General features: G+C 47.1%; 1 protein-coding gene across 1 annotated transcript in view; it reads right to left on the bottom strand.

Moving 5' to 3' along the window:
* ZC3H4 (zinc finger CCCH-type containing 4) overlaps positions 1–15,225 on the bottom strand; it is a 38,979-nt gene extending 23,754 nt beyond the window's left edge. Inside the window, exon 1 of the mRNA XM_074369358.1 lies at positions 14,493–15,225. Within this exon, the coding sequence (XP_074225459.1) occupies positions 14,493–14,653 (161 nt within the window). The 5' untranslated portion in view covers positions 14,654–15,225. The remainder of the gene's footprint in view (positions 1–14,492) is intronic.
* Positions 15,226–21,123: the final 5,898 nt, after the last annotated feature.

The following is a 21,123-nucleotide window of genomic DNA, read 5'->3' as shown; positions in this document are numbered from 1 at the left end:
GAGATCAGCAAGGGCTCTGGGCTGGCCGAGGCCATCAGGAACACGGGCCTGAAGCTGAGGGCGAGAGGCCTGGGGGACACGGGGGTGGGTGAGGGCACCATGGACTAAAGGTACTACCACTGGTGAACAGGCTCCGGTCCCCAGGTTTCCAGGTCTGACCCACCGTCAGCTCCACGGCTCTGGGCCAGAGGCGTGGGGAGAGTTGAGCAGGTACACAAAGGGGAAGGATGCCAGGCTCCAGACTCCTCCTGGGGTCCCCACACGATGGCTGTCAGAGCACCTGCAGAAAGGGTCACCCCCTACCTGCTGCTGACCCCCTGTTTCCCACCTGACTCGCCTCACTTCCGGGTATCCCTCCTGGCTCCCCATCCTGTAAATTTCCAGACTTTGTCAACTCCCACACATGTCACCTCAATCTCTAGTACTTTGAAAAGTAAAAGCATTCTCCAAACCTCAGAGATGCTGCCAACAGGACATCCTGAGCATCTGAATATCTACAGGGTGGCGTGGGGTGGGGGTGAGGGGATAAATAGGGTTAAAAAGGAACAGCTGGAAAAAGAATCCAGTTCTTAAGCCAAACCCACAGACACAGTTCTCACAAGTACAGGAGTTGGTTTGAAAAAAAAAAATGTTAAAAAAAAATTTTAAAGCTCCCAAAGTTGCTCATGCATGACCACGGTAAAGTACATGTGACAGCATAAAAACTTCCTTCTCAATTAACTAAGACCCACAAGGAGAATGCAGCCAAGAGAAAGAGTCACATAATGAACCCGCGACCTAAAAGGCTAACCACAAAGAGAACTTATCTAGGCAGAAAAGGCCCCGGCTGTTCAGATGGGACCAGGTCAGCATGGGAACAAGCTCATCGGGTGAGCCCGGCCCCGGAGCCCCGAAGGTCCTAACAGACTCTGGAGAAGCAACAATCTGACAGCCTCTCTGAGGACCCTTCACAGCCCTTTCAACTCGCATCCCTCCCTTTGTGCGCCTACATGCTGCTTCCCAACCATCAAGGAGACCTTTCTATTAATTCTCATTCGCAATTCAAAGGGGTCGGGGCAGCTTAAAACCCAAGTGGTCCAGCCCCATGGTGACCCCAGCAGAGGTCCAGGGCAGCTCTCAAACACAGAATGCAGGACGAAAAACTCCTCAGGTTTCAAAGGAAACAAGACAGAGAGGTGATCAACAAGTGCCTTGTAAACCGCTGGGTTGTCCCGGGCCAGACCTGCAGGAAGTCAGCTCTGGAGAAGGCAGCATTCCTGACCAGTGAGGCACCTTCTGGCTTGGGTGCGGCCCGCAGAAAGAGCAAAGCTCCCAAGGGAGGAGGCAACTCTGATGGAATGGCCTCACCCACAGTAAAAGCACCACCTAACTGGGGAAACTGGTTTTGGTGAGCTGGCCCAGCTCAGGGAAAAGGGGTTATTGTGCGGCATGGCAAACTTCTGCAGCTGCCTGGGGTTCTGCAGGACACTGGGAGAGTGGTTCCCGGAGCAAACATGAAGTGTGTCCCTGATGGGAACACTGGGTGGGCCAGGTCACCACACCTCAGGAGAAAAACAAGGAGACAGACAAACTAGATAAGACAGACGCTATGGAGCTGGAGAAGGCCCACAGACAGACTAGAGAGGGAGGGGCCGGTATTTTGTGAAGAAAAGCCAAAAAAAAAAAAAAAAAAAAAAGCATCACTCTCCACACTTCAGTCTGGAAAGGAAAAAGCTGAGAAGGATAGGGTGTACAATCCTCAGAGTCAGAGCAGGGATGGAGGGAAGACAGGAACTGCCTGTGGGCCCAGAAGCCTGTATGAAAGAGAATAAAGCCCAAGACTAAGAGCGAAAGACCCTCCTGGGACCAGGAGAGGCCTGTCAGAGTGGGAAGGAACAGCAGACACCATCAACGCTTTCATTCTCAAACAGGAGGAACTTAAAGGGAGAGTAGGTGAAGGGACTGCTTGAGGTCAGACAGATGGGACAACGCGGAAAAAGCCAGAACTGGCTCTCAGCTCACTGTTCTTCCTCGATTGGTGAGGACGGAAAGGGGAGGGGGGAGCCCATTCATTGACTGCCTACTTGATGCCACAAACATTTCTGAGCATCTTCTCTGTACCAGTCCTTGAGCATCTCCTGTTCTGCACTGTCCTTGTAGGAAAGGTACAAATGACAAGAAACCTAGTCCACAAGGCAGCTTCTGTGATATGTGACCAGGGCAGCCAAGCCAGAGCAGGCTGGCATCCCCAGACACTCCCTCCCCCTGACCCACAGTGAGGACAGAGGGCACGGGCAGCCAGGGTCTTGCCCAGGGCTGAGGCCTGCATCCCTGTCCTGCTGCCACACATCTAACACCCGGGGATAGGGGACAAAAGATTGTTCAAGCAACTCCGAGAGCTTTAACCAACATCAAGAATGAAGCCAGAAGAATGCCTTTTCATTCCCAAGGATCTATCCCAGGCAGGGAGTACAGCATTCAAATCCATCCCACAAAGACTTCTAGCTAAAGAGGGATTCTCTGTGTTATCTATACGTATAGCCCCAAGCAGATACAGAGAATCTACAACTTTTACAAATTAGATAGTAAATACTTAAAAGCTTTGTTCCCCTAGACTTGGGAGAAGCTTGAAAAATAAATAGGATGAAAAACCCCTGGTGATTTCCAGAGGGGAACGGGATATTAGAGGGGACACTAGGGTGGTGACACTTGACTGCTCACTGTGCCTTCGCAGTGCCATCTGGTCATGCCACACTCTCCAACTCTTCAGAGCCCTGGGCTCACCTCTGGTCACCTGAGGACAGTGCCCCCGGATAACACTGGAGACTCCCAGTTAAATGTCCTGCATGAATACAGGGTCTATTTTCTTCAGATTCCATTTAACAGGAAAAGAAAGAAAGAAAATCAAATCAACTGAGATGGAGGCAAAAATCCTGTGGGCCGCTGACAGGACAGCACAAAGGCTGCCTCCACAAAACAGCAACCAGGTCTAAGTGGTGCCACTTAACAGACTGCCAGCAAAATCCATGTCAGAGTGGGATTAAATACCGAGGGAGCACGCTTAATAGACTGTGACATAATCCCCCAAGAAAAGTGGGGGGAGCCCCACTGTGCTAATCATTTCAATCCAGACGTGCCAAACCCTCCTGAGACGAGCATGGAGGAGAAAGCACGGGCCTGGGCAGAGACTCGGACGGGGCCAGCCTGCCAGAGCCATCAGGGACTGGAGACCAACCACGCTGGGAGACCAACCTGGAACTGGTGCCTGAGAGGAAATGGGAAGAAGCCAATGCCTTGTGCCTCCTGGACTAAGAATCAGGGCATTTAAGTTTCCATTTGCACAGTTAACATCAGCTCTTATTCTTGGGTCAAAGAAGGGAGGGACCTGGGGGTCCATTCTAAGGGATGCCTACTAGGCCAACTCCACAGGGCACAGAAGTGTGTCAGGTTCATCACATACCATGGGCTTAACAAAAACAGTACTGGAGAGAAACCTCATTTTTCAAAGTAGGCCGGCCCCACCCACCAGTCTGCAGGTTTGGGCATCCTGCTGCTTTCTGCGGCCCAAGTAACCCAACTGGTTCAGCATCTTCCTTGGCATGTACTCTTGGCATGGGACCTGAGCCTTGGTTTTCTCATCTGTAGAATGGGATAAGTGTAGTACCTACCGCAAGAGGTTGTGAGGCTAAACGAGGTAGCATGGATAAAGCCCTTGACATGGGGGGCAGGCACAAAGTACCAGACAAACAGTAGCTACTGATACTAAGAACCAGCTAACATGAGCACACCTCTACACGGGTGGTCCCAAACCAGCTGGAATGCTTATCGGGAAGCATTCTCTCTATAGAGAAAGAAGTTATTACAGCCAACTCGCCTCGGGGGGCCACTACTAACTGCTGGCCAACGAGTTCCTGGCCCGTCTGTGCGTGCACCATCCTCTCCCAATAAATCCTGCTGTCGAAACTGACAAGTCAACATCCCTCCTTCCTCAGCTCTCATCTAGGTGGTAGCAGAAGGTAACCAAGTGGCTGACCAGGAGGAAAGGGCACCGGGAGAGCTGAGTCCCAGGAAAAAGGGACAAAGGTCCCTTATAAAAATGCAGTCAAACAACATGGAAATTCTCTAGACAAGAGAGTTGGATGGAAGCTGAAAGAGGTCTGAGTTTGTGGATCTACCTGGTTTACAAAAGGGGAAAAAAAACAAAACAACACAAAAGGTGAAAGCCCACGGGAGCAGCGGCTATTACCTGAAGATCATGAGAGCCCTTGACAAGAGGCAGCTAGGTTAATGTGAAGGTCAGGGTTATGGTCATTAACTGCCCAAACTCTCAGCAAATTGCCTGGGTAGGCTCTGAATGACCCATTAACTAGGGACAAAATTACAAATATTACAGGGAGGCTCCGCCTCTTCAAATGTTTAACGACAGGCCTAAATGCAGAAGTCCAGGATCCCCAAGTCCAGACCCTGCGGGACAGCTGTTTACTGGCAGCGAAGGCATGGAGCCTTTCCTTTACAAAACTGGCTCAGGGCCCATGCCTGAGGAAGGCCCCCGAGTCCTTCCCTCAATTTGGAACGTGGTGAAGCAGCCACGGGGGGGGAACCTCACTGAGGGATTTTCAGAGGCAGGAAATTCTTGAAATAAACCTCTGGGTCTTGCACATGTTTTTCAGTGTCCTTACTACCAACTACAAATCAAGAGCAAGGGGGCACCGTGTCTCCCTCTCCCTTAACATTCTCAGGTGTGGTCGTAACTGGCTCTGTGACATCATATCATCTCAGTGGTAACATGCCCACATCACAGACACCACCCAAGCTGCCAGCACAAACCAGCCACAGGAGAAGAGAAGCCTGAGTCACGCTCTGAAACCTTCACTTAACGTAAGCCAGACAGCCTGTCCAGTGCCAGGACCCGGTATGAAGTCAATGTGGGGGAAACTGGAGAAATCTGAACCCAGACTGGGTATTTGAGATGCTAAGTAATTACTGTTAATTCTGTTAGGCATGATTATAGTCTTGTGGTTATGTTAAAAAAAAATTAAGTTGAAGATTCCTAATGAAGAATGATGGGTAAAATGAGGTGAGATCTGGGATGCACTTTAAAGTACAAAAGGGAGAAGAAGGAGGTAGTGAGAGGAACCAAAACTGGCAAAATGTGTATAACTTGAAACTGGTGATGAGTAGCCGGCAGTCTATGATATTCTTTTCACTTAAATACGTTAGAAAATTTCCATAACAAAAAGTTAAAAAAGAAAAAGGAGGCCCAAACAGGGACAACCTCTAAGTGAGGAGATGTTGTCAAGGTCCTCAAAAAGTTCATTTCCCCAGCAAAGAGCTGAAGTCCAAGGTGAGGGCCTCCACTAGTCCTCACCAAAGCCTCACCTCTCTGCTGTAATTTCCTCAACTACAAAACCTGCCTGGGTACCCCAGGGTCTTATAAAGTCCGAGAGCAGTAGGAAATAGTCACTCCTAATGTTCTGTGGCAGCAACGTCTACACCAGGCACCACTCTTCTGAGCTCTCCATCTCTGCTCCTCTGTCACTGAAACACATTTAACAAATTTATACAGTAGAGATTCATTAGAACCCCCATTGTACAGACTAGCAAAACTGAGGCTGAGATGGGAAGAAATTTGCCCACAGGGTCACAGCAGGAAGCAGCAGAACTGGAACATGAGTCCAGGACTGACTCTAGGCCCAGCTCTTAACCTCAGGCCCAGTAGAAATTATCTGAGAAAGAATAATTCAGTAAGCAGACGAACTGCCAATAGAACTCTCATCATGAAATTTATACTTGAGTTAGAAAAAATAAGACATAGGTACAGAAAATAGATTCAAACAGTATCACAAGTGCCAAAGTGAGATACTAAAACATTGGGCAAGTTCCTTAAACATGTGAAGTGAAGGCAGTAATGGAACCTCCAGGATGGATATATTCTTGTGAGAATTCCCTGAGACCACGTAAATCAAGTGTTCAAGCGTCAACCTGGCCTACAATAAATGCTTAGGACTAAAAACTATCAACATCCAAAGAAGCCAATCTGCTCCTTCCAACATCAAATGAATGGAATTGGGACATTCAGAAGTATGACCAAAGGTATTTGGATAGTTTAGGGAACAAAGCATGCCCTGAAAGGGCCAAGGAATCCTAGCCAAAAAAAGAAAAAGAAAAAAGGACTTATCCCAAGATGGACAGAAAGCAACGTCAGTCCAAGGGAAGAAAATTCCAAAGTCCTCTAACACTACAAGGAATGCTTCACCCCCAAGTGTGTAGCATCCACGCTGGGGTTTGTCCAAGCACACAAACCTCTTATGCCGAGCATTTCTGTAGAGCTTAAAACAAGGGGACCAAGAAAAAACCCAGCCTGCTAGAGGACTCAGTCAAAAGTGTCCTTTCCTTTGCTCAAACAGCTGCTTCTTCCACTCCCCCTCATTCTGAAAAGAGCTTGTGTTCTTGACAAAATATCTCTCTGATCCAAGCTTTTCCTGTCAGATGAACCTCTGAAATTCGCTTGTCAGCAACAAAGTTTCTTAACCACCTTCTCAAGCCAGCCTATGCGTCGGATTGCTTAAAGCTGGAAAGATGCTGGTTCTCATCCAAAGAGGGATGAGTTCTGTTATTCCAGAAAGGGAAATCTGACCAGGAAACTTGGGAACTAGGACTTCTTGTTTATAAATTTTTTTCAGAAGAATCAATTTGGTTCCATTTAACCAAGACAAAGTATTAATACTTTCCTCTTAAAAGAGGCCTGGCCTAGGACACAAAGATTTCTTGTTCCTATACCACTAAAGAATTTGACAATTGCAACTATTACAAATATAACTATTTGTTAACTTCCAGTCAACTGTGGCCTCTTGGAGGCTGGCAGTCATTCCTGAGTTTCCCAGGGCCTAGCACAGGGCCAGGTACGGACTAGGTGGGTGCGTGGGGATGTCCCACACAGACATGGCAGCAACCTCAGCTACACCCTCTGTCAATTTCATCAACACAGACATTGGACCACTTCCCGGGCAGCCACCTGGATCACTTAAAACTCTAATGAGGTCACTAAGGGGTTGTCTTTAGTCACGAACTCCACCGACCAAATGTTTATCAAGGGCTTCCTGATGGGCCAGAGAGTAAATGACAAGAGCCCCTCCGTGACTGGTGCATCAGCCGAGCAGACGAAAGTGGCTGCTAGTTGGCCGCCTCAGGGACGCAGCCCCCAGGGATGCAGCCAGCCTCTGCTGCTGAAAGGCTGCACTTCTCAGGACTGCCCTGGGGCCCTGAGCAATGGCAGGGCCTGGAATTCCAAGGAAACCTAAGCCCTGGTGTCTGTTAGGAAAATGAGGAGGGCAATAATCCAAGCCACCTGCAGTGGACATTTAGCCAAGTGACACTTGCGTCTGGGCCCAGATCCCTTGGGCCGGGCTATAGCAGGGATGTGTTAGCTGCCATCCATTTCTACACTCGGCTTCAAGAGGTCTCTCGTTACTTCTAATGAATGAAAATCCCTTCAATTTAAAGGTTCAAAAGCCTGGGATGGGGCGTCTACATTCCATTCGAAGGAGGGGGACACAGGGATGGCGACGCCTCAGCAAGGCGTGGAGGGAAAGCAGCACACCCCTACTCTCTCTAACAGCAACTTTAAAGCTCCCCACTCTTTCCCACCTCAACAAAAATAATGACAGTGGTTTCTGTGCAGTCACTCCAGGCACTAAGCACATCATACCAGAGCAGAGGCCAGAAAACTTAAAGGGCAAAAGAGTAAAAATGTCAGGTTTTGCAGGCCATACAATCTCTGTCCCAACTACTCAACTCCGCTGTTTAGCACAAAAGCAGCCACAGACCATACAAACAAATGAATGTTCCAATAAACCTTGACTTACAAAGAGGAGTTGGGTGGGCTGGCTTTGGCCTAAGAGCCAAAGTTTGCCATTCCCTGTCCTACTTGCTGTGACTTTCAAATTTTGATCTTGACTTACAACTCCTCCACATTTCTCTCAACAAACCATCCCAAAGCCACGTTTAACCTCTGTGGTTCTCTGCTTTTTCTATCTTCTTCCATTTCTTGGTTTTTCAAATGCAGGAGACAAATCAATAAACGGACTTCATATCCCACTAACGCCTGCGTGCTGGGCGTTATAAAAAAGTTATACCAGATCCAGGACAGCAGACGGGTACAGAGCTCAGGTCTGGGTACAGGCTGCCTGGGTTCTAACTGCCTCTGTGACCTTGGACAAGGGTCTCTACCTCCGTTTCGGTTTCTCAGCGGAGGGCTGAGGTGAGCTAAGGCACGAGAAGCAAGGCCTCCCGGCAGGTAACCTTTGACCTTCACATGATGGTTCCCAAGAGGTACTGTCACACCTTTGGGAAGGCCAGGAGACTGACTCAGGAGCTGGATAACTTACGAGTCACATTCAGTCTGCCTGACTCCCATGGCTGTGGCCACCCACCACTCCCCACCATCTCTCTCCCATAATAAGGCCAGCCCAGTGTGGAGGGAACAGGCAGTATCCGGGCTGTATTAAGCTTTACAGGTCTGGAGTTTTGGGTTTCTGGGACCACTTGACTGGGACAAGTGGGACAAGGGAACCAGCTTGGAACTCAGGGAGCTGCTGAGTCCAGGTTTCTCTGACGGATCTGCCTGTGATCGAGCCACTTAGCCTAACCTTACAACTCATTTTAAGGCAACCACCTAGCAGCTGGGTATCAGGAGCTGCAGTAGCAGTGGCAGCCCCTTTCTGTGCCCAGAAGTTGCAGAAGGTATGGCAGACGTGGGGAGGTAACATGAGGCCTGGTAAAGGGTGGTAGCAACCTTTGCCCAACTCTAAATAAAGTCTCGAGGAGAGAAGGGCTCCTTGAACACTCCGACAACTTTTCTGCTCCAAGAAAAACACGGGACAAGCCTGGCTGCTGAATGAACAAAATCCTAACTGACTCAGCCAAATCACGGTGAAGGGGTGGGAAAATATAAGAACTGGGACAGACCTTGCTCGTTTCTCTCAGAGACTCTGGTGAGGGTGAAGGACTTGCTTAAGCCGACGTGACCAGTTAGCAGTGGGTGAGATGCTAAAGTCCGGGTTTCCGAGCTCTCAGGAGGCCTACCAAGGCTGCAGCCCTGACCCAGATCCTAACTGCAAAAGATCCCCTGGGGAAGGTAGCTAGCATGAGCTCAAGACAGTACGCCTATTCTAGCATCTTCTAATAAGGACAATGAGCAGGCAAGAAATGACTTAAGATGGCTTCCCCTTAGTTTCAACCCCAGTCGGCTCCTTGCAATTAAATAAACTGACCAGAAACTTAAGAGGTGAAAGATAAACGGACTTCCTTCAAAAACAGATGTTATTCTTGCTTCTGCTTACACACCAGACTGTAAATTCTATTTAGAATTTTTCTCTAGCAGGGACAGCAGGAGGATAAAGAAACTAAGATTCTCTGAATGCCAGGCATTGTGTGGGTGTCCTGCATATGCCCATCTGACTGCACTGACCCAGAGGAGGGCATGATTCTCAGCATCCACTGCATGCTGCAGGGAGGGCCAGGCCTGAACTCAATCTTCTCTGCCTCCCAAGCCCACACTGTTCCTAGCCTGTTGCCACCTCTGATGCTCAAAAAAACATTAGCACCTGCCTTACAAGCAGTGAGCTGCGTCACCAGTTCACATAGATGCGAAATAACAACAACAAAAATACATGAAAAAGATCCTCTAGCCAGAGCAATTTGGCCAGCAAAAGCAAACTATGCTCCAAGCAAATAACCTATATACTGCTAGAAAAATTATTCCAGTAGCAGAATGCAACTCCATCTAAATCAAGAGGCCATGTCTTCAATTTTGTTATCAACGATTAAGAGTCAGCAATTTATTTAAAAACTGCCCATGTTAACTGCTACTAAATCATGGCAAAAAACCTTGCATGATATCCAGCCTGCATCTTCATGAACTACCAAAAGCAAAAGAGGTCTACGGCAAAGACTAGGTCAATACATTTGGAAGGCCGAATCCTTGAACTCTGGCTCCCCACAAATGATCTCAGTTTTACCTTAACTTATCCAAAGGAACTTCATACGCCAGCCAGCCAGCCAGGCAGCTTTTCCACTCTTTCCATTGAGTTTTAACTCTGAAACCAACCTCAAACCATTTATTTTAACAGGATTCCCTCCACCAATGAGACAGCTCCTCCAGGTCTTTGAATCATCTTATTAAATACCAAGTGCCAGAAATCTCCGAAACCATCCTTTTTTCTCTTGTTGTGTCAGCAGTTATGTTGCCAAGGTACAGGTGAGCGCCTTGCTCGTTTAGAACCTCAGCCACTTCACTTACTATTTGCTCTGAATTATTTTCTTCTAACCTCCCAAACTGGGTCAGAACCAGTCGCTCTGGTACTAGAAAACAGAAGTCCATTGGGACCAAAATTAGGTTCTCTGGAATATGGTTTGACCTGAAGCTACCCACAGAGGCTTGGAAATAGTTTCATTAGCGATTTTCATCACAGAGGTTATTTACTGTAACTGGATCTGGCCTATACGAAGAGATGTTTCTAGAGACCCGATAACCACACAAACGTTAACAGAAGTGAACAACAAATAAGGCAACCCTGAGATCCATTTTTCTCTTTTGAAGGGAGGGAAAAGATTTAAGAGAAAGGAGTGGAGGTGGAGGCATTATTCAACAACAAATTACTGAGCCAGCCCAATATGAAATTGTCTATATTCAGCTGGATGGAAACATAGAAACTCAGAATCAACCATTCATCTCTGACTTGCCAGCCAACAGCTGGGAAAGCCTGCATTCCTATAGGTGCAAAACAATTTTCCCTTGGGATCAGCCTTCCTGGCTAAAGAAAAACCAAAGTAGTGGCTTTCTAAAATAGCTAGCTGTACTTAAAAAAAATTCTGGCTTCTCAAGAATCAAAAATTTAAACCTTCAAAGCAAATCGAAACCCTATCTGCGAGATAGTGCAGAAGGTGATTTAAAAGGCCCTTTTGGAAAACCATGTTTTTTCCTTTTGAAGAGCAAATTTGAGGCGAGTAAAAAAATAAAGCAGTTTATGATCAGAATAACCATGTTTTCATGGTCATAAGTGATTTTGTTTCTACTGGGAGATTTTTATTTGCTTTCAGGTTAAACCTCTCCCTAGAGAATATAAAAGTTTTAAAGATTACAAGTTTATTAGAGCTGCTGTTAAATCAGAGATTCTGAGTGACACCCTTTTTTTTTTTTTTTTTGCAACATCCATTATTTGAATTTTAACTAATACTGGTACATCAGTTTGGTGGGGAAAAGGTAGTACTGTGACATATCAAAAACAAAGACTACTGAAACACAGTTTCACATAATTACTGGGGCTTCTTGGATTTGATGAGATTTCTTTGAGAACAACAAAAAAACAATAAATCCTTGGGTTGATATGCCTGAGCGTGTTTAAATAAGTAAATACTTTTAAATTAATGATTACTAAAGTTTTCACTTACAAAAGAAATCCCATTTCCTGACATTTTAAAAATAAAGTTAAAAAAGCATCCTTCTACAACTTAGTAGCCCTTTACGCTTCAAAGGTTCATCTGTTAGCATCCAATTTCTGCACTTGGCTCCTGGAGGAGGAATTTCACAAAGGATGGGAAATTTCAAGTAAATACAATTCGTTTTCAGCTGACCCTGTGCACTGGATAGTGTGTTCAGTTTGTGCTTCAGACATTTTTTGCAGGATACTGGACCGTGTGGATGGACACTTCTTCCTTCCACAAATGATTTTACATACCTAAGATCACCACAGCAATTAAGTTGTGAACATAGTGAGGAAGAACAAAACAAGTGGCCCACTTAATTGCAGTTTACATGTTTCCTCATCTAAACAGCAGTGAATTTTTTCTGGTAAGAACGGAAAAAAGGAAACAGTATCTTTTGGAGGGGAAGAGGGCTGTGTGGTAAAAAGTTTTCTCTAACAAAGTATGTCAGGGACCAAAAGTGGGCAAGGGGGAAGATGGAACTTCAACGTGTTTTGTCTTTTAACAGAAGAACTTATGCTTGTAAAACACATCAGAAGTAGTGTCTGGTTTTGCAAGTCATTTTTGTTGCTGTTTTTTCCTTGTATATGTAGGAGAAGGGGGACTGGGGGCTGGGGAAGTGTTCTCTCCACTATGGCTGGGCGTGTAACACGTTTGCATCAACTTTTCACGGTCAGGCATGTGCTTTCGAACAAAGGAACAGTGGAGACAGGGAGAGGAGACGGAAGCTTGACACACTTTACAGATTTGGTGCTTAAACAGTACTTTACAAATGACTTGCTTAATTTAAACGTCCATCACCATTGGAGTAAAATGAGAAAATTGGACCTACTTGAACCACAATCTTTTCTGAGGAGGTGGGGGCAGAAGGAAGAGAACATTGACTTGAATGTAAGTATCATAAACCAAATTCAGTAACTTTGTCTCCTACAAATGGATGTGAAGTATCCACTTTCTTCAAAGGTGAAAGCTGGAGACAAAGTAACAGACTGAAATGGCAGGAGGGCTTGAACACATATGGGCCTTTTACACAGGTTTTTGTCATGTTACAGTAATACTTTTTTTTTTTTTTGAGAAAACTGTGTACATCAAATTTTAAAAATTAAACATTGAAAAGGATGTGCAAGTCTAAAAGGGTTCAACAGGGTTAGAATCCTGATTTGAACATATAAATTCACTCTCAAGCATCACTTTGGTCTAAAGGCGAGGAAGGCAGGCAGGAAAGGGACAAATAGAGGGAGATAATTGAATTACTCAATAAAAGAGGCTACTTACCATCCCAACCCATTGTAAGACATACACTTCTGACATAAGAGAACTCCTTAGAGGTCGAATAAAGCGTGTAAGCACCTTTGAGTAATGCACCTGCCCCCAAGAGGGGGCCCGGAAACCCAACGTGGGCTTAGCGAACAGACCTTTGCTAATCTGTTTATTTCCTTGAACTGGAGTCAGGCTGCGATGGGCTGCGATTCCCAGGACGACACATTTAATTAGAACAAAACAGAACAAAACAAAAAAAAATTTTTTGTAAAAGCTCACCAAACTGCTGCACTTGTGTCTCTGAATGTGGGTGGCATTTCTTTTAAAAGGCAAAGTATGGTCTGTGAAGGAGAAAGGGAAAAGGGGAGGTGGGAGTGGGGAGAGGGGGCCATGGTGCCTGGCAGGGAAACCCTAGCTAAGACCCCTGTCTAAGGGAGGGTCCTCTGCGATTCCCCAGCCAGGGCTGCGACGGGGCAGCCATCTGTCCAGCGCGTTCTCTTCCCCTCCCTACCCCCACTCCCTCCAAGACTCGCTTTCCTGCCGGCTAAAACCCTCCTACCATTTCCAAATCCAATCTCTAGCCACCGCTTCCCCTGCCCCACCAGGAAACAAGTGTGCGAACCCTGCACCCCTAACCTTCTCCTGGAGCAGGGGAAACGGGGCCCCAACCTTGCGCCGAAACGCGCCGGGCTGGTCCCTTTATCACCCTCCAGAGAAGGGCATGGGGCGAGCCCGTTTCGCACTTGATTAAGGGGACGGGGCGCTCCCTTTCACCCCCTGCCAAAGCACAAGGAAACCTCGTTTTTCTCCCGGAGGGGATGGCGCCCCTTTTTAGCCCGAAAGAGGAGGGAACCCCACGAGAAAGAGGGGACCAACTTCCTCTCCTCTCCTTTCCAAGGCAGGGAAACCAAACCTCACCAGCTGCCCCTCCCCAATAAAAACGCATCACCTACCTAGGAAAAGCAGGAGGACCCCTCCCTTGAAGGGGAAAAACACAGGGAACGGTCTTCTCCCCCCAAAGAGGCAGGGGCTTCCAAAGGGGCTAGAGATCCCCGCCCCCACCAATTTTGCCCTCTAGGGAGTAACTAGGAAATACCTCCCGCCAAAAGTGCGAGAGCCCCCACCGAAAGGACCCATTAGGATGGAGAAATGAACGAACCCCCGCTTTCTGCCTCCTACGAAAGCTAGGGAACCTTTCCACGTAGAGCAGGGCACACCTCCCCCAGGAGAAAGGATACTGTCGGGGGCTGGGAGACCCCCCAACTCCAAACCCCTAAGAGCGGGGCTGTTGCTCGAGATCCACCTCCCCCAAAAGGGTCCGGGAGCCCCTCCCCCATCCCCTTCCCCGAAGCCAGGGGCCGGGCAGGCGGGCCCGTGGCTGCCAGCTCCGGGCGCAGGGGCAGCCAGGACCCCCGTGGGCCTCCGAAGTACTCCCCCGGCGCCCCCTCCCCAGGGCGGGCGGGCGGCCGCGGGGGGTCCGGGGGGCGCCTCCTCACCTTCCCCTCAGCATGGCGCCCAAAAAAGACAGAGCGAGAGCGAGGGAGAGCGGGCGAGCGCCGCGAGGGGGGGAAACGCATGAGGCCAGGAGAGAAAGCAAGCGAGAAAGAGCGAGCGAGCGAGAGACACCCACCGACCCCGCCCTTCCTCCTCCTCCTCCTCCTCCTCCTCCTCCTCCGTGGCCCGGCCCAACATGGCGGCCGCCCCCCTTCCTCCTCCTCCTCCTCTTCCTCCCCCCGGGGACGCTGCCCCGGCCGGGCCGGGGGCCTGACCTGTCGTCAGGGAGCGGGAGGCGGTGGTGGAGGAGGTGCGGGGTAGCCGGGCAGGCGTCGGGGGAACACGGAGGAGGCGAAGGCGTTGATGGCAGTGGCGGCGATGGCGGCGGCGGCGACTCTGATGGCGGCGGCGGGGGGGTCCCGGGCGCGGCCTCCATAGTTCCTTTGGGGGGGAGGGGATGTTAATGCACGAAAAAGGACTGCTTGGGCGTGGCGGGAGGGGCACACTTCAGCTCTGAGGGCTCCTGATAAGAATGGGTATATAATTTTTTGGTTTCGGAATCACCTCTGCACCGACCTCCGCGTAGGCCGCGCGGCCTAGGCCTCGGCGGGCCGCTCGCCACCTGCTTTCTCCGTAGCCCGCCCCTGGGGTCACTCGCTCACGGGTACAGGGCCCTCATCGGGGCGAGAGGCCCCAGACACACACACCCCCGCGGGCCCGTGGGTGGGAGACCCGAGGGACACGGACACTGGTGGGTGGTTCGGTGTAATTAGCGCGGGGCGAGCGCGATGGAGCAAGCGAGGAGGAAGGGGAGAAGAGGAAAGCGAGCGAAGGGGGGATTGAAAAAAAAAAAAAAGGATTTTAGGGAGCGAGGAAACGGGCCGCGGAGACAGGCCGACTGTCTTGTATGTCTGCCCGCTCTAGGTGCCCCAGCTGCCCGGCCCCCGCCGCAGTCAGAAATTCACACAAAATGGCGGCTGGGCCCGGACTAGCCGAGAGGCTGAGGCGGGAGGAAGGGCGAGGTGGGAGGGGGGAACTGGGAGGCGGAGGCGGCGTCACGTGGAGGAGAGCGGGACAGACCCCTCCTCTCCCGACAGGCGGCGGAAAGAGCCGAAGGGAGAGAGTGAAGCCGAGGGAAGGCGGAAAAAGCCGGAAGGAGCTGAGCGGAAGATCGCGAGAGGCGGAAAGAGCCGAAGGTGTCGACCTGGGTGGGGCTAGAGAAAGAGTGGGAAGCCCCGGGGGGCCGAAAATAGGCGAAGCTGGTCGGGACTGGGGAACAAAAAAACAAGGAACTGAGGTGATCCGGAAAGAACCGAGGGCGGCGTCGGGCGTGGATGGTAGTAGGCGGAAACAGCCGAATGAGGCCTGGCGGCGGTGATAGGATTTAGACCAAAAGAGCTGAAGTGTAGGGACAGTGAAGCGGCTAATTAAGAGAGTAAAAGGCTTTGAGGAATTCAGCAGAGAGCAGGCGGGAAAAACCGAAAATTGCTAGCTTGAGGAAAGGCGGGAAGAGTCGAGAGTTCTAGGTGGGAGAATGGGAGAGAAGGAATTCGGGCTACGGATAGAAAAAATAACCGAAAGCCGGAGACTGGGTGCCTGGAGTTGTAGATTTCCGGAGGATGAAGCCGAACAGGCCCGGAGCTGACGTCATTAGTGACCTCGGTGAATGATGTCATCCTTGGGCGGTGCGAGAGGGAGGACCTTGGCAGTGCTTTGGGAGAATTTAAGAACCTAGAGCATGGTAGGTGCAAGACTCTCAAATGCTGGATTTGGCAGCACTGACAGGGTGCAAGCAGTATAGAAACGTAAAATCTTTTGACCCTAATAACTACTCTAAGGGGAACTAAGTATTATGCCCATTTAATGGGTGTAGGCTGAACCTCGGTGTCTAAGTAATTGGCTGAAAGTCATAGGATTAGCCGTAAGGGGCACAGCAAGATTTTTAATCAGAGCTCACATTCCATTGCCTCCTGCAAAAATTCGTTCAGTCCTATTTACGTGAGAGGATCTTTTATGAGCCTGTTGTACAGTGCCAAGTCCTGTGATAGGCCATGGGAACATACTTTCTTTTTGGAGCTTAAAAACATAATGGCCCAGGAGAAAGAAACTGGAAGTTAAAGAGTAAAAGGGGGCTCCTATTTTACTGGGGGGCAGGGTTGTTTAAGCTGGGATGTGAAGAAGAAGAGATAATTCCAGGCAGAAGATACAGCTTATTTCAGGCCCTGGCAGGACAAGGACCATTTAGATTCCAGGAACAGAGAAAACCGCTGTAGCATGAGAAAGAAATCTAGAGGCAGAGGTGCCAGATCACCTGCTATATTAATTCTACTATAAAATTTAAAAATATCCCAAACCTGGTCTGGGACACAAACTCTTCCTGAGGGTAGTTTACATCCTCCTTCAGGGAAGAAATTAGCATTCCTGATAAAGTGAAATGAGTAAGCCATATTTGAATTTTGATGAAATAAAACTTGTTCTGGGAAGTCAGTGACCCACCCAGTTAACAGCTGACTGCCAGCCAAGAATCTCCTGATCTTTAACCAGATCATCTTTTCTTCTGCCATCTAATCTGTACTCTAGTGATGGTTATTTAATGATTCTCTTTTCCTATAAAATGCCCCTACCAAGAGAAAACATTTCAGTTGACCTGCAAGAGACCTTTTTCTTTGCATGTGTGATTATAATAAGATGTTGGCACGTGCTCAGAACTAAATTGTCCAAAAAAGGTTTCTTTAACATGGAGAGCTAGTAGAGCAGGGTTGTGAGAATGGAAAGGAAAAATAAAGTGGGTCATTATGTGTAATTGTGAAAGGTGTCATTCCCCTTCTATGCCTTGATTTCTAAACCCAGTGTATTCTAGTTACGGATGAAACAATACTGGTTAAGACCATAGACGATGTCTAGGCAAACAGCCCCCTGTACTTTCAAAGTGTGGCTTCCAATTGGCACTTTCTGAAACTTAAGTGGGCCATTCCACAATTCTAGAGGGCTGTTAAGTGGGGAGGGTATAGCTCAAGTGGTAGAGCACATGCATTACCATGCATGAGGTCCTGGGTTTAATCCCCAGTACCTCCTTTAAAAATAAATGAATAAATAGGCCTAATTACCTCCCCCAACAAAAAGAAAAAAAATAGAGGGCTGTCTGCTTTTAGGTAAAGAGGGAAATGAAAAAATCAGTAAACCCCATGAGGCAAGATTTCTTCCATCCTTTTTCAGTATCATACTACAACATTGTCCAACATTGTCCACCAAGCCCTTCTGACATTCTAGATGTCACATTGACTTATGAGTTAATTTTTGATTGGGGTCCAGACTCAGTAGTTATGGAAGATTCTCAAGTTTCAAATGATTTTTGCCTGGCAGAAAAGACAACTCTGAAAGAAGTTAACCAGTTTTGTTTCAAACTTTCCAACCTAATTCCGCATTCTTTTTCCCACCATCTGTACATAACCATTCTTCACATCCTTCCTTGAACCAGCTGTGTTTTTCTGTTCATTCCTGAATTGATGAGTTAAGTAACATCTTTGACATGTGCTCACCATGCTTTTGTGTGAGGCTGATGTTTTTAACTTTTAAGAAATTACACTGTGGAAACAGTAAAGTGCACGTATGGTAATGCTGGAAGAGGCATATAGGGCAGGCAGAGGCATATAGGGCATACAGAGGCAAAAAAAGAAAGAAAAAAATCCTGACAATAATTCCAATGAAGGGGAATTGATGGCCCCTCCAATTGGAAAAGATCCAATGTAAATAATCTGCCCCTAGCAGCTGGGAAGTGGGACACTGGATGAGGCACACCTTATTCACACAACTACTTGTGCCTTGAGAACAGGCTCGGGTTCAGTCCCCAAGATAACACTTCCAAGTGATGCTGGGCCTGCCCACTGTATCAGAAAATGCACCATCACTGGGAATTCTGTGGCTGGTCATTGGTCTTCATAGAACTTAGGAATATGCCAACAGCTGATTCTCAGTACAAGAGGAATCAATTACCAGACATGTCATGGCTTTTTATAAAACCTCAAGGTGTATTATCTCCTTGAGGTTTACCAGAGATTTCCAGCCTACCCCTATTTTTTTTACTTTTATTTAATAATAGCATACATACAGAATATAATCATGGATACTGTGAAAATTAATAAACAGAAATCTCATTTAAGATGGAGTCCAGGCACCATAAGAGGGGGCTCACATGCCCTGCTACTTAATGCCAATTGCATACCCCAAGGGAAGAACTCCTTGCACACCCAAACAGGAAGTGCAACTACTTTACTATACCCAAGGAGGAATTTCTCCTGGCTTAGTAACAGACCAGCCAATAGGCAATGTCACAGCCCAGCCAATGAGAAGCCACTATCACCCTGAACTCATACTTTCCTCCAATTAAGTTTCACTTAGAATAGCCCTTCCCAACTCCCCCCTTTTCCCTATAAAAGTGGGCTCCCTTCCTTTGCTCTATGGACTTGCCTTTGGTTCCTCACAGATTACAAATCATGAATTGAAATTCTTTTGTTCCTGAGTAAACCCATTCTGGTGATAAAAATAACCAGCTATTTTATTATTTTGGGTTCAGCATTATACAGCTTGATAGGTTGACACCAAATGAATATGCCATGTAATCAACACCTAAATCAAGAAACATAAATTTAACCTTATAATTATAAACTTTACCAGAGCCCCTTCCTGTCCCCCTCTAGTCACTACCCCCTCCCAGGGTAATCACCCTTCTGACTTACAACCTCAAATTAATTTTGCCTTAATGTCCTCTTCCAAATGGAATCTATAATATGTACTCTTTGGTATCTAGCTTCCTTCACTCAACATTAGATTTGTAGATGGCATGTAGTTGAAGTTCATACTCATTTTTATGTAGTATTCTTCCATGTGACTAAATCAGGTATTGGTGCTGATATGGAGTACCTGGAACTCTCCTGTACTGCTGGTAGGATTATAAATTGGTCTAACCATGCGTATTATGATTTATATTAAGAAATACATATTTTATCTTTGTCCCAATACCTTGCACTGAGCTCCTAAAATCCTAGGAATTTCCTAAGTGATAAGACGTACAGATAAAGGTGTCTTTTCTTACTCATTCACACTCCTTTCAAACCACACCTGAGTTTACGTTAATGAAGTGACTTTTGGAAAGCCATTAAAGATAGAAGTTGGTTCCCAGGGGAACCAATCAGGAGATTCGATTACAGGAATGCAATTTTTAGTCCCACTCCCTAACCCCTAGGAGAAGGAAGCAGGGAGCTGGAGATTAATTTAACCACCCATGGCCAATGATTTAAGCAATCATGCTTATATAATGACACCTTCATAAAAATCCCAGGGTTTGGAGAACTTCTGGGTTGGTGAACAAGAACACATCCATGTTCCAAGAAGGTGGCGCATTCTAAACTCCAAGGGGTTGGAAGCTCATGTGTTCTGTGCTCCGGATGCTTTTGGACCTCACCCTAGGTATGCCTTCATCTAGCTATTCTGTTAGCATCCTTTCGTAGCCTCTGTAATACACTGGTAATCTTACAAGTAAATTGCTTTCCTGAGTTATATGAGCCACTCTGGTGAATTAATTAAACTGGAAGATGAGGTTTTGGGAACCTCCAATTTACAGCCGGTTGGTCAGAAGTAATTGCAAATTCATCTGAGGTTGGGGGTGGACTAAGCCCTTAACTTACAGGCTCATGCTAACTCCAGGTAGATCGTGTCAGAACTGACTTGAAGTGTAGGACCCCAGGTGGTGCCTGCCAGTCGGAGAACTGCTTGGTGTGGGAAAACCTCCACGAATTTGTGACCGGAATATAGAATTACAGAGTGTTCAAGGAGAGGAGAAACACAGGAGTTCCTTTAGAGCCACTTTGGAAAATCACCTGACAGTATCAACTACAGCTGAACATACAGATACACCAAGATACGACAATTCCAACCAGTGAAATAAAATTCATATTTTAGAGGGGAGGGTATAGCTCAGTGGAAGAGTGCATGCCTAGCATGTAGGAGGTCCTGGGTTCGATCCCCAGTACCTCCATTAAAGATAAATAAATAAAAAGCTAATTGCCTCCCCCTCAAAAAATTCATATTTTATGGTAAGATAAGAAAAATTTAAACATAAAAAAATTCCCTGCACTTTAACCTCCTTTCTTCCCTCTGCTGTGCCTTCTGTATCTGCATTGTGCACGGACCAAACCTCCCCATCATCAGAAAAGAGCAAGAAAACTCTTTATTTTGTAATGTATTTTTTTCCTTTTTTCTTGTTAATGGAGGTACCGGGGATTGAACCCAGGACTTCATGCATGCTAAGCAGGTGCTCCACCACTGAGGTATACTCCACCCAACAACTCTTTAAAAGATAACATTCCTTCTTGATCTCGTAAGGTGTTATGATGACCCACCACTTTGTACTTCCAGATCTGGATTGTGCAAACTATCTACATCATTTAATGTACAGCCCTCTGTCTCAAAAACCTACATAATTGTAAATAAAATAAAAAAAAAACTACAGGGAGGGTGTAGCTTAGTGGTAGAGTGCATGCTTAGCATGCACAATGTTCTAGGTTCAATCCCCAGTACCTCCAGTAAATAAGTAAATAAATAAACGTAATTACCTCCCAAAAAAGCAAATAAAAAATTTTTTAAGAAAGTTAACAATAAATAAATGAACCTAACTACCCCCCCCAATCTATATAACTGTGCTTTGACTTTCAGTGGGTGGAACAGTTCTGCGTTTTCTGAGAGGCTTTCCCCAGGTTATAGTCCTCAATTTGGCTCAAACACAATTTCCATCTCTTTCCAAGGTTGACTGATTAATTTATTCTGTCAACAAACCCAAAGTGTATACCACATACCACAAGGCATGAAGAAGAATGCTCACAGCAGCACTATTCAAAATAGCCCCTAATT

This window comes from Camelus bactrianus, chromosome 9 (genome assembly GCF_048773025.1).
Source record: "Camelus bactrianus isolate YW-2024 breed Bactrian camel chromosome 9, ASM4877302v1, whole genome shotgun sequence".
NCBI classification, from domain to species: domain Eukaryota; kingdom Metazoa; phylum Chordata; class Mammalia; order Artiodactyla; family Camelidae; genus Camelus; species Camelus bactrianus.
Note: the sequence above shows the minus strand (reverse complement) of the source record. Positions and strands in the feature narration are given on the sequence as shown.